This window comes from Phocoena phocoena, chromosome 16, assembly GCF_963924675.1.
Source record: "Phocoena phocoena chromosome 16, mPhoPho1.1, whole genome shotgun sequence".
Classification (NCBI taxonomy): Eukaryota; Metazoa; Chordata; class Mammalia; order Artiodactyla; family Phocoenidae; genus Phocoena; species Phocoena phocoena.
Window position 1 is genome coordinate 13452975 of NC_089234.1, and position 12035 is coordinate 13465009.

At 49.4% G+C, this 12035-nt stretch overlaps 1 protein-coding gene across 1 annotated transcript in view; it reads right to left on the minus strand.

The window, feature by feature from the left end:
* The window catches only part of SLC18A2 (solute carrier family 18 member A2), a 34786-nt gene extending 33940 nt beyond the window's left edge, over positions 1 to 846 (minus strand). The window contains exons 1-2 of the mRNA XM_065894981.1: positions 769 to 846; positions 148 to 283 (exon numbers count right to left, since the gene is read on the minus strand). Coding sequence (XP_065751053.1) covers positions 148 to 268 — 121 coding nt within the window. The 5' untranslated portion in view covers positions 269 to 283; positions 769 to 846. The remainder of the gene's footprint in view (positions 1 to 147; positions 284 to 768) is intronic.
* Positions 847 to 12035: the final 11189 nt, after the last annotated feature.

The window sequence follows — 12035 nt, forward strand, 5'->3', positions numbered from 1 at the left end:
CACGGCTACTAGCCTAGACGAGGCAGTCTTGGGGAATGTATTTTTGCAAAACGTCTTCTCGAACTTTCCCGAACCGCGCTCGGGTAAGCGGGACGCCCTGGGAAGGGGTACCCGGGGAGTGGGGGGAGGCGCCCGGTCCGTACGTACCCACGACGGTGAGCAGCATGTTGTCCAGCAGCAGCGCGAGGAACACGATGAACAGGATGAGCTTCCGCGAGTGCCGGCTCTCCTGCAGCCAGCGGAGCAGTGCCAGCTCGCTCAAGGCCATGGCTCAGGGGCTCGGCTGCGGGCGCGGCGCACGGTCGGTCAGGGGCTCTGCCGGGCTGGGGGCTCCCACAACCCCAGGCCCCAGACTTCGCCCGGCCCGGCCGCCAAAGGGGCGCTCGGGGAGCGGCGCGCACCGGGCGGCGCCGGATGGTCCCGGGCGTCCCACCCTCGGCTTACCTTCGGCGAGCGCGTTCTCACCGGCACCTGCGCTCCTTGTTAATAACGCCCGCGAGCGCCGTCTGGGCCGGATCCTGGGCGCCGCCCGGCTCTCCGCCGCCCCCGCGGGTCCCACTTAACCCCCTGCGCGCTCGGAAAGTGCCGCGGGACGCCTGCGCACCGTGCGTTCTGCGCCCCGCGTTTCCCGGGACGCCCTGGAGCCCCGCGCGCGGCGCCTCGGGGGGCTTCCCCTGCCCTCGGCCGGGCCCCGCTCTCCCCCGCGCCCCGGGCGGCGACCCGTCCCCGGCGCCGAGCCCCGCGGGCAGGGAGCGGGGTCGGCGTTACCTCAGGTGGTCTGCGGCTGCCTGCTCCGGCCGCCGTGGGCTCCGTCCGTCCGGGCGGCTCCGGGTCGCAGTCTCCGCCCCAGCGCCTGGCGGCCGCCGCTCAGTTTACCGGCTCTGGCTCTGACGTCAGGGCCGGCGGGGGCGGGGGGCTGGGGCGCCCCGGCCTCCGCCCTCCCGCGCCGTCACTGCGTCGGAGTAGCCACCGCCTTCCTTTCCCCGCCAGGTGCCCGACCAGGTTCTGAGCCCGGATCCTAAGGTCGCCCCGTCCTGAGCAGACCCGAGCACCTGTCCCTGCACTTGGCCGTGAGCCCTGGGAACCCGGGTCCGGGTGAAGTGGATGGGTCGCAGAGGGAGGACGTCAAAAGCCCCAGGCCGAGAGGTCAAGGATCCCAGGGTGAAGGGTCAGGGGCCAAGATAAGGAGTCAGGGATTAGTGGTTTCATCTGGCCCAATTAGGCGCTAAAGCTCTCTTTGAGCCTCCCTGTTCCTGAAATTGGCCGTGAGAACATGAAGGCTAGTGAGTGTGCCAGGGAAAGAGGTCTTAGGGTGTTGGGAGCCGGGGACCGGGGACCGATCTCTTTCCTGGAGAAGCCACTCTGCACCCCACCACCCCTCCCCTCTCCCACCTCGGTATCATGATGCAGGGTGCCACTTGGAGTCTTTGACCATCGGGTCCTCAGGTACCCTCCAGATGGTGATGTGGAAACAGGGGGAAAGGGGACATCTCTCAGTGTCACCCCACAGTGAGAGTGGGGTTCTGAGGGCCCCAGGCCCTGAATCCAGTTCTCATAAAATAGGACCATGTCACCCTGAGCAGGGGACACTGGAGAATAGGTGAGTGCCTGGCGCCTTAGCAAAAGGGCTTACGGGGCAGCTGCCCCAGGCCCTGTGTGCTGTAGTCCTCTCCCCTCGGCGTTTTCCCCAGGGATTCTGGTTAAAAAGATGGTTGAAACAGGCAAAGTGCCTGTGTGTGGCTGACCTGGAGCTGTCATCCTCACTACCAAGGAGTAGCAGCCCGCCTTTGATTTCCAAGTCCCTCCATTTTATAAACAGAAGAGAAACAAACAGACATGCCCCAAACAGAGCTGGAGCTTTGAAGACCCTTCTGGGGGCGGGAGAAGCAGGAGCTGTTTTCTTGGAAAGCCACTTGAAATAAACGTTGTCGGCTGCAGCCTCAGCCGTAGAGTCTGGCCTTGTTTTCTTAATGTTTCCTTGTCAGCTGGAGACTGCTTAGAGCAACAGGGTGATGTGTAGGGCTCCCCACTCTCTGCACCTCCTTACTTCCTTCCCGAAACCCCCCTGTGCTGCCCCCGATGTGAGAAAAATGTTTGGATACGTAAGCAGGTCAGGAACATGCGGACTCTGGGATGTCCCAGGATATGTGCAACTCAAATACTAAACAGGGAGGAGAGAAGGAAAACCACTTAGGAGGAGAGAACAGATGGCAGGGAGCTGTTTCAGCTGGCTGTGAAGCATATCACGTTCATGGGGTGCCCCAAAGTGCCTGGAGTTTCAGAACAAAGACACGGGTCCTGCCCCTGTGCCCCCTGGGCAGAGAGGCATCATGGTCAAGGGCTCTTGTCAGGATGCCTGGGTCCCAGTCCACTACGTCCTTGATTGGTGACCTCGGGCACATTATGTATCCTCTCTGTGCCTTAGTTTCCCCATCTCTGCATTGGGGATGCCAACTGGACATACTGCAGGGTTGTTGTGAGGATTAAGTGGGGATCCACAGTCATCCCTTAACACAGTCCCTGGCACAAAGTGAAATTCGGCATCCACCATTCATCCATCCAACAAATATTTGTTGAGCTTTTAGTACATGCCAGGCACCGTGGTTGATACTGGAGAGACATTAACGGCCCAAAGAGACAAAATCCCCATCCTTGGGGTGCTTACACATTCTGGTAGCAACACCACAACAGTGAACACAGGAAGCCACACCAACTCCAGCCCAGGCAGCTGGAGGAATATGGCACTAGGGAAAATGCCAGCCCCTGTGTTCCCTTCGCCTGATCTCTGCCACCACCCCTAGAGCACCATGGCCTATAACAGTGTCTTCAAACTTCTTGTTGACACCCCCAAAGAGTTTCCAAAAAGATAGGTATGCCTCACACATTTCTCAGTTGACATCTAAAATATTCTTTTATCATAAATTTTAATAGTTTAGGGGTATATTATGTAAATTCACCTTTATATATAAAACCATTATAACTCTCTTTTAAATGTACCCAACGAATTATAAAACTACCGTTTTATAATTAAATTAAATTTATTATTATAATTAAATATAATTATAATATATTTTAATATATAATAAATTTTATAATTATGATTAAATTATAATTAAAACTACCATATTATATTTTAAAATACTAACAAGTTTCTCTTTAACACTCAAAAATTTACATTGTTTCCTTTATGCCTTCAAAGTATATTTTCTTTCTGCTTTCAACAGAATTTTATCCAACTGTAATGTTTTTATTATTTAAATCCAGTATTCACCACCTTATCTATTATATGAACTGCAATAAATATATGAATATGCATTAGCTTTTTAAAATTTTCTTATGGCCATAAAGTTCGAAGTTCTAAGGTTCTCTCTAAAATTGTGTTATTATAACAATTAGTGGTATATAAATGATAACGCCTCAGACATATAATATGAATTTTGATAAATATTAAACACAAAAAGGAACACTGTATTAGAAGCGCATTACCTAATGAGATGGGTGGAGAGAGGATTTTTGGAGCCTTAGAATCTAGAAGAGAAAGTATATTGTTTTTATGCCTCAGAACAATGTAACCCAGTAAAATGGTAAGAGTCAGGTTGGGTGGGAGGTAAGACTTTCCTCATCAACTGAGAGACAGGAGATTGTTGAAGGGGGAGGTGATAAAAGAGAATCCTCGTGTCTCTTCCTGGGTCCATCTCAGCCAGATCAATTTTTAAATACAGGACATATGGAAATTGAGGGTCTCCTATGGCTTGGGAAGTCTTCATACATACCCAGTGTCCTGAAGGAGCCAACCTGGGAGGCCCTGCCTGATCTGGGACTTTGGGACTCTGTAGCCTCTTATTCAACTCAGCCCCTGCCTTTCCCCTCCAGCCACACTGGTTCCTCAGGACCTTTGCACATTCTGGTTCCTCAGGACCTTTGCACATTCTCTGCCTAGGAATTTCTTCCTCTTCTTCTTCTAGTTATCACCTTCTCATTCTTCATTACCAGCCCTGGTACCACTTCTGAGGAGGAGCCACACTTTCATGGACATCCCCCAAGTATCAGACAGGTCCCCTTCTCTTATAAATCTGCGTGGAACTGTTACTTCCTCCGGAATATGTCTGTCCATGAGGAACAATACTCACATAAGTGTGATCAGTTATCTCTGTCTCCCTAGGTTATCAGGACTGGGGATACTTTTCTTGGTCATCACTGAGGTTCCAGAACACAGCTGATGCTCATTAAATACCTGCAAAAAGGATGTGCTCTGGGTAAGTCGGGTTCCCTTCTGAGGCAGAGCCATGGGGACCAGAGAGAGAAGCACCGTTGCTGGAAGGCAAAGGTTACACCTCCCCCCACCAGAGGCCACTCCTCTGGGACCAGGCTTTGAGGAAGTCCCCTAGTGAACACAACATTTATTTGCTCTTCCTGGGCACCCAGACTGGTGAGCTCAACCACCTTTTTCAAACACTAGGGGAGGGAAGGTACAAAGGTACCACCAGGGTTGACTTTTTTTCACTAAATTTCAATATTTAGGAAAGGTAAGGCATGGAGCTTTCTGGAACATAGCAGTTATTTGAAATAGGCATTATTTGAGATAAACTAACATGAGTTTAAGCTATGAATGGCAACCTGATCAGGTCAGTTTTACAATTCTGTGAACTGGGGCACGTTACTTAACTTTTATGTGCCTCCGTTTCTCATCTGTTACTCAAGCATGATAAGAGGGGCCCCTGACAGAGTTGTTTTGGGGATCAAGGGAGATGATCCAAAAAAAAAAAAAAAAGGGGAGATGATCCTTGCATAGTCCCTGGCATATAGCAGAGGCTCACACTTTAAGTGTTCCCTGGCCTCGGGGAAAGTGAAAGTGAAAGTGCTGATACGTGGGAGGTGTAGCTGGTCTGTGGGGAAAATCCTCAGATGCTCCCCCAACCAGAGAACTTGGAAGTAATGAAAACAAACTTATGACCTGGACATTATGCTGTGAAATGCAAACAAAGGATCGAGCAGAAATGGACAATAAAATCCTGATGAGACAATGGTTCGTGGGCAGCAAAACCTGATACACTGGTTAACACAGGGGTAGAGAAAGGAGGTGGAGTACCCAGTGGAGAGCCAGGCACAGGGTAGAGCAGGCTGTTCGTAGATAGAGGAAGCCCCAATGGCTCCCAAGCTCATGAAGAGACACTCAGACCCACTAGTGATCAGAGAAATGCCAATTAAAATGAGAGGGAGATGCAGCGCTACACCCATTGGACTGGAAACAACTAGGAAGTTGGGTAAATGCCATATGTTGGTGAAGATGTAAGGAAATGGGGACGCTTTCCTTGGGGGTGGAGTGGGGACTGGTGCAGCCTTTCTGGAGAGCAATCAGGAGTGCTTGGTGGAATTAAGTCAGCATGCACCCTCTGATCCAGTCTACGACTCGGGGAAATCCCTAAAGGGGAAGAACTAGGGTAGGCATCGCAGTGTTTTTGGTGGCAGTGGGAAGTTAGAGGCCACCTCAGTTTCCATCACTAGGGAATAAATAATTGAAATGTGGAGGCTGCTCATGGTGGAGCGCCATGTAGATGGGATTTCCCCGGGTGACTGTGCACAGGTTTTACTAAGTCTTGAGTATGAAGGAAGGAGGAGGAGAGCAAGTTCTTTAACAAGATTGCTTGTTAGTTCAGTAAAAGCTCGCAGAGCACCACTTATTTTGGAGGTTTCATTCCTACTCAAGGGGCCGTATTAAGCCCCTCGGAGTGGGTGCCTTTGTAGAGAAGGGGTCGAGGAGTGAGCATCTGGGATGAAGTGGGAAAGTGGAAATAAACCAAGAAATGGGCCTTGCAAGGACCAATGATGATAGTACACTCAGAGCTAAGACAGATGATCAACTCAACTCCCTGTGCACGTGGTTCCCCCCAAAGCGGGCTGTGGCCTGTGGATGCCTAGAGAAGTCAAAGCCTTTCAGTACAGAGTTGACTGTTCTGAGCGCATAGGCTGTACGTGGGTTTTATCTCCTGGGGCAGGCAGGGCTGTGCTCTGTCTCAAGCCAGACTGACAGGAAATGAGAGCAGATGGAAACCAAGGTCCAGGAAAGAACGGAAAACATCAGAAAAAGTAAGCTCTCTGGCTAAATGCAAAAGACACAGGTGGTTTTCTGTTTTATTTTGTTTTGTTTTTTGCCTTTTCCCTCTTATTTTCTTTATAAGCTTTTAACTGTTTAAAATTGTAACAATTGAGGGATTTATGGCACGGGTAGGTATATTATTTATAACAACTATCACTTAAAGGACAAGGTTGGTTGTGGGGCTATAAAGCAGCCAGATTCCTGTATTTTATGTGACGTGGTATATTATTAACTGTAAATGGACTGTAAAATGTCAAAGTTGTGTATTGTAATCTCTAGGGCAACCACTGTGTAAGTAATACAAAGAAGAATAAATAGCTAACAGGAAAATTAAAATTAAATGGAATTCTGTAAAGTATTCAAATACTTGTAAAAGGCAGGAAAGGAGGAACAGATGAGCCAAAAAAAAAACCCCCAGAGAAATCAAGCAGAAAACAAAAAATAAAACGATAGATTGAAATCCGACTATATTAACAGTTACATTGTGTTCAGGGACACACGATTAAAGGACAGAAATTGTCAGAATGGATTTTTAAAAATATAGTCCCACCTTTATGCTGTCTATAGGAGACTCTTTAAATGTAAAGACACAGGTAGGTTGAAAGTAAATAGATGAAAAAAATACACCATGCAAACTATAAGCATAAGAGGGCTGAAGTGACTACATTAATATCGGATAAAATAGATTTCAAAACAAAACTTTAAGTGGTGACATAAAGAAGGAGATATCATAATGATAAAAGTGATTAATTCAATAGAAGACCTACGAATCATAATGTGTATACACCCAACAGTAGAGCTTCAAAATGTATGAAACAAAACCAGACAGAATTAAAGAGAGGAAAAGACAATTTCACAATCCAAATGGGGAATCTAACACCTAGACCAAAAAATCAGCAACGCAGATGTTCAGAATGATGCCATTAACCACCTTGGTTTAATTGATATTCATTTAGCCTGAGCAAATAGCAGACTTCACATTCTTTTAAAGTGTTCGTGGAAGGTCTCTGCCAGGAGCTATCTCATTCAGAGAGGTTTTTTTTTTTTTTTTTCTCTTTGAAGCCAGCTCTACTGTTGTTGAACACACACACAAAGAGTGAGGACACAGTTGGTTTTAAATGCATTTTATTTTTACTCTTTTCTGAGTTCTTCTGCATACTGCAAAAGCACATTTTCTGTATGAAATTGAACCAAATCTACTGTTCTGGTTTTAAGACAGAATGGCAAAGCAAATGTCAATTTACTTGAAGGAGGCCTTGCTGATGGCCAATGAAATTAAGTCATAGATGCTCTAACTTAATAATTCAATCACTGAATTAACTGGCTTCATGCAGCATTATCTATAAAATGTGGGTCTCCAGCTTTGGCCACTGTGATAGAATCACTAACCTGTCTGAGGACATTTGCTGTAATTACAGGCTGCAGAGGAGCCAGCCAGCTGTGAAGGGTTGTGTTTCATCAGCTTTATGCCTTGATTCTCCACTCTCACCTGGACTTTTCAGTCATCTCCAGTGGCTACTCCGATGGCCACCCAGTCCTCCCACAGTCCACCCTCCTCACCAGCTCAAGGGAGTTTCAAAACACCAGGGTGGTCACGCCACTTATTCCCTGTCTAAACCTTCAGCGGCCTTGCACTTGGGATAATGTCAAATGTCTTCAATGTGGCCCAACGGGAAGTGCCTGGTCCAGCCTCGACCACTCCTCCATCTTCATTTGCCACATTGCTCTTGACTCTGATCTGAAATTGGATTCCCTTATAATTATCTGGGCTCTCACATGGCTTCAGATATCTTTGTGTGTCACGAGGGTCCCAGCATCGCAGCCTGAGGAGCCCTGGCCCGGAGGCCCTTCCCAGCCTGGGTCATGCAGCCTCCACACATCTTAAGCCACTTGGCCCCTGTCTTCCCCCTCCAGCCACAGAGGGCTCCTTTCAGTAGGGTTCCCTGCCTCAGGGCCTTTGCACTCTCCATTCCTTCTGCCTGCGAAGCTCTTCCTCTCCCTCTTTGTCTGATTATCTTTCTCATTCCTAGTCTCCCATCTGTTCATACATCCCGTACTCCTTCTCACCCCAGGGCCTTTGCTCAGGCCATTTATGCTGCCTAGAATGTCCTTCCCTCTTACCCCTTTTAACTAGTTAGCTCCCCCTTAGCCTGTATGTCTCAGGTCAAGACACAGGTAGGTTGAAAGTAAATGGATGGAGAGGTATTTCTTCTCAGGGAAGTCATCCCTGACCCCTATGCATTTTTCCCCTGTACTATATTGATAGGTCCCTAAACCTTTCATTCCCGGTACTTTTCATTATAATCACAATTTTACTGATGAGACTGTAATTAATGTCTGACTTCTGTATCCCTCCGCCAGGCAAGCTGAGGCCAGGGCAGGACCTCTGGCGTCTTGCTCCCCACGTCATCCCCGCAGAGCCTCACACTGCCTGGCACAAAGTATCAATAAATGCAGCTGTTGAGTCAGGTTTCCCTGATCATTTAAGCAGTGAGCGCCCTCTGGGGGTAACTCGAGGAATTGACCTCTATTCTCACAGGCTGTATAGAGACAGCAAAGTGCTATGCCCAGTCCAGCTCATGTGCCTTTGCAAAAGTGACGTCCTTCACCTGCACTGTTCACCCTCTTTCTCCTACCTACCCAGCCCCTGCCTCCTCCTACCTGGTTGGGTTTGAAAAACCTTTTTCCCACCATCCCACCAACTCACCAAAAGACCCACTCAATTTATGATCCCATAAGGAATCGCCATCTCTGCTTGTGTAACAAGCCTCAAATAACAGTCATTTCACGCCCCCTCGCTCCCCAGCAGTTACCCGCAGCCATCCCGCGCCCACCCCCAGCCGCCCAGCCTCTGTTCCTTCCTGACTCTGAGTCTTTGCTTAGGCAGATCCATCCACATAGAATGCCCTAGGGAAGGGGAGCCCAGCCAGAAGCCAAACGCCCAGATGTCATCACATGGTCACGTTTCCACCATCAAAGCTGAAGGCTCACGGCCATGGGACAGGCGTCCTCTAACTCTGTAGAACGGCTCCTCTTTCCTTTTCAGACCCCCCCCCAACCCCAGTCACCACCTCCTGCACAAGCAGCCTCTCACCCGCTCCCTGGCACCAGGTACTGCCTCCAATCCATCGGTGACTCAGTGGATCTCAATGAACCACTGCTTCCAACGAGCCCCTCCCCAGCTCAAGAGCCTGAGGCGGCTCGCTAACGCTCCTGTCTAAACCCTCCTGCCTACGTTTTAGGGTGGTCCGCAATCCACCCACTGCACCCCCAGCTCCCACCCTCTGCTCTAATCACAGTGGCCTCCTCGGTGCCCCAGCAACAGACATCATTCACATTCTCCTCATATCCCTCTGACTGCAAATCTTATTCCTCACCCGAGAGCCCAACTCATGTGCTCTGTCGTCACAAAGTCAAACCTGGGATGACCCACAGCCCGCCCTGGGCCGCTACCTCCAAGAATACACAAAGCCCTGATAGCCTGTCCCCCAAAGCATTTACCAGCCAGTGCTCTTCCGCAGTAGGTCCATCTGGGCTCGTTCTTTTTTTTTTTTGCGGTACGCGGGCCTCTCACCGTTGCGGCCTCTCCCGTTGCGGAGCACAGGCTCCGGACGCACAGGTTCAGCGACCATGGCGCACGGGCCCAGCCGCTTCGTGGCATGTGGGATCCTCCCGGACCGGGGCACGAACCCGTGTCCCCTGAATCAGCAGGTGGACTCTCAACCACTGCGCCACCAGGGAAGCCCTGCGCTCATTCTTTTTCTTTTTTCCACCTGGGTCATTCGCCCCTTGATGGCAAGGGAAGCAATTCCTTCCTCTCTGTCTCCCCCAAGGATGGCTTGCGCTGTGCACTGTACAGAGTAGACCCCTGGGACCGGCATCAGATGCACAATGAGGTGCCTTCTGCCTCCGTGTGCTCATGGCACAGGCAGAGTGGATGGGCCGGGTAGACCTGCCCTGTCCAGTCCAGGAGCCACTCACCACCCATGGCCACAGAGCTCCTGAAATGCCACAGGCCGAAGCGAGACGTGCTGTAAGTATAAAACCTGCTGTATAGCACAGGGAGCTCAGCTTGGTGCTCCGTGATGACCTAGATGGATGGGATGGGAGGGGATATATGTATACCTAGAGCTGGTACACTTCATTGTACAGCAGAAACTAACACAACATTGTAAAGCAATTATACTCCAATAAAAGAATATGAAAAAAAATACACACGGAGTTTCAAAGACTTAGTATGAAAAAAATGTAAAGAGTTTCACTAATGTTTTGTATTGTTACGTGCTGAAACAATATCTTAGATACATTAGGTTAAATAAAGTATATTATTAAAACTAATTTCACCCGTTGCTTTTTACTTTTTTAAAACATGGCTGCTAGGAATTAAATTACCTACATGGCCGGAGTGTGTGGCTCACATTCTATTTCTGCTGGATGGTGTGGGGATAGAACATCAGTGCTGGAAGGGGCCTCGGACGTTGTTGAGTCTAATGGCTACCTTTTCCACGCGAGAAAGCAGACTCAGAGAGGGACAGAGGCATGCCCAAAGCCACACCACGTGTGAGGTCCAGGCAGTGAGGACTAGAGCCCTGCTTCCTGGGCCTTCATGGTTTGGGGACAGCTGGTGTGCGACACTGGAGGGGCCGACAGGTGGGTGCCCACAGGCAGCCCTCAGCAGCAGAGGGTGTTAGAAGGGGCTTGGGAGGCTTCCCCCGCCCACTCAGGGCTGTCTTTGCCCACTTGCTATGCTGACCGCATACCCAGACGTCCGCAGGGCAGGAGATTTTAGTGGATAATCAATAGTCCAATAGGGCCGACTGCAAAGCCCCAAACCTAATTATTTTGTTCAGAAACTTGTCTGTAACTAAAAGGCATCTGAGAAATCACTGTCACCATCTCTGAGGGGGAAGAGAAATCCAGTCATTATGTCCAATTGGATTTACATTGACTGTTGTCTTGTTGTAGAAGATGTTGTCTCCCTGCAAAACCAGTATTTGGGTGCCACAGGGACACACACACACACGTACACACTCACACACACATACACATGTATACATACGTACACACACTCACACACATACATACACATAAGCACACACACACGGGAGAGCTGTCCCTTTTCTAGAAGCCTTTGGGAAGGTTCTGGTCCACCGTTTTTGCACAGGTGGCCAGAGGTGCTGTTACCTGGGTGACTTTCTGGGTCTTATTTTTGAGGTTCCAGATTTTGCCACCCTAATTCCTCTGAGGAGAGTAGAAAACAAATCCCTTTAAAATGGCAGCATGGGGCTTCCCTGGTGGCGCAGTGGTTGAGAGTCCGCCTGCCGGTGCAGGGGACACGGGTTCGTGCCCCGGTCCGGGAGGATCCCACATGCCGCGGAGCGGCTGGGCCCGTGGGGCATGGCCGCTGAGCCTGCGCGTCCGGAGCCTGTGCTCCGCAACGGGAGAGGCCACAACAATGAGAGGCCCGCGTACCGCAAAAAAGAAAAAAAAAAAAAAAAATGGCAGCATGAATAGCTTCTGCAACCCCAGGCATTTGCCGAACCCCCTGAATGAGAGAAAATATTTAGGATGAGAAATCTTTTGAAAATTAGTTAAGACATTTGCATGTCAAGTCACTTAGGTGACTTTAGAATTGCAGTAGGAAAAATCTGGAAGCTCCTGATTGGCTGCACACGGGGGACTGTGAAAGTAAGTGGTGGTCACCCTTACAGTGAAATACCCAGTGGCCACTTAAGAAAACGAGGTAGTGCAAGGTTTACCACGGAAAAGTATCCAAGACATTCTTCATTCTTTGATTTGTGAAATCATATATCACAGGATAGCGTGTCTGCGATGATTCATTTAGGAAAACAAGTGAACTTATCAAAAAGGCTATAAATACATGTACTCATGCAAAATGCAGACAGATACTGTACAGTCAATACGGTACTGACTGTAT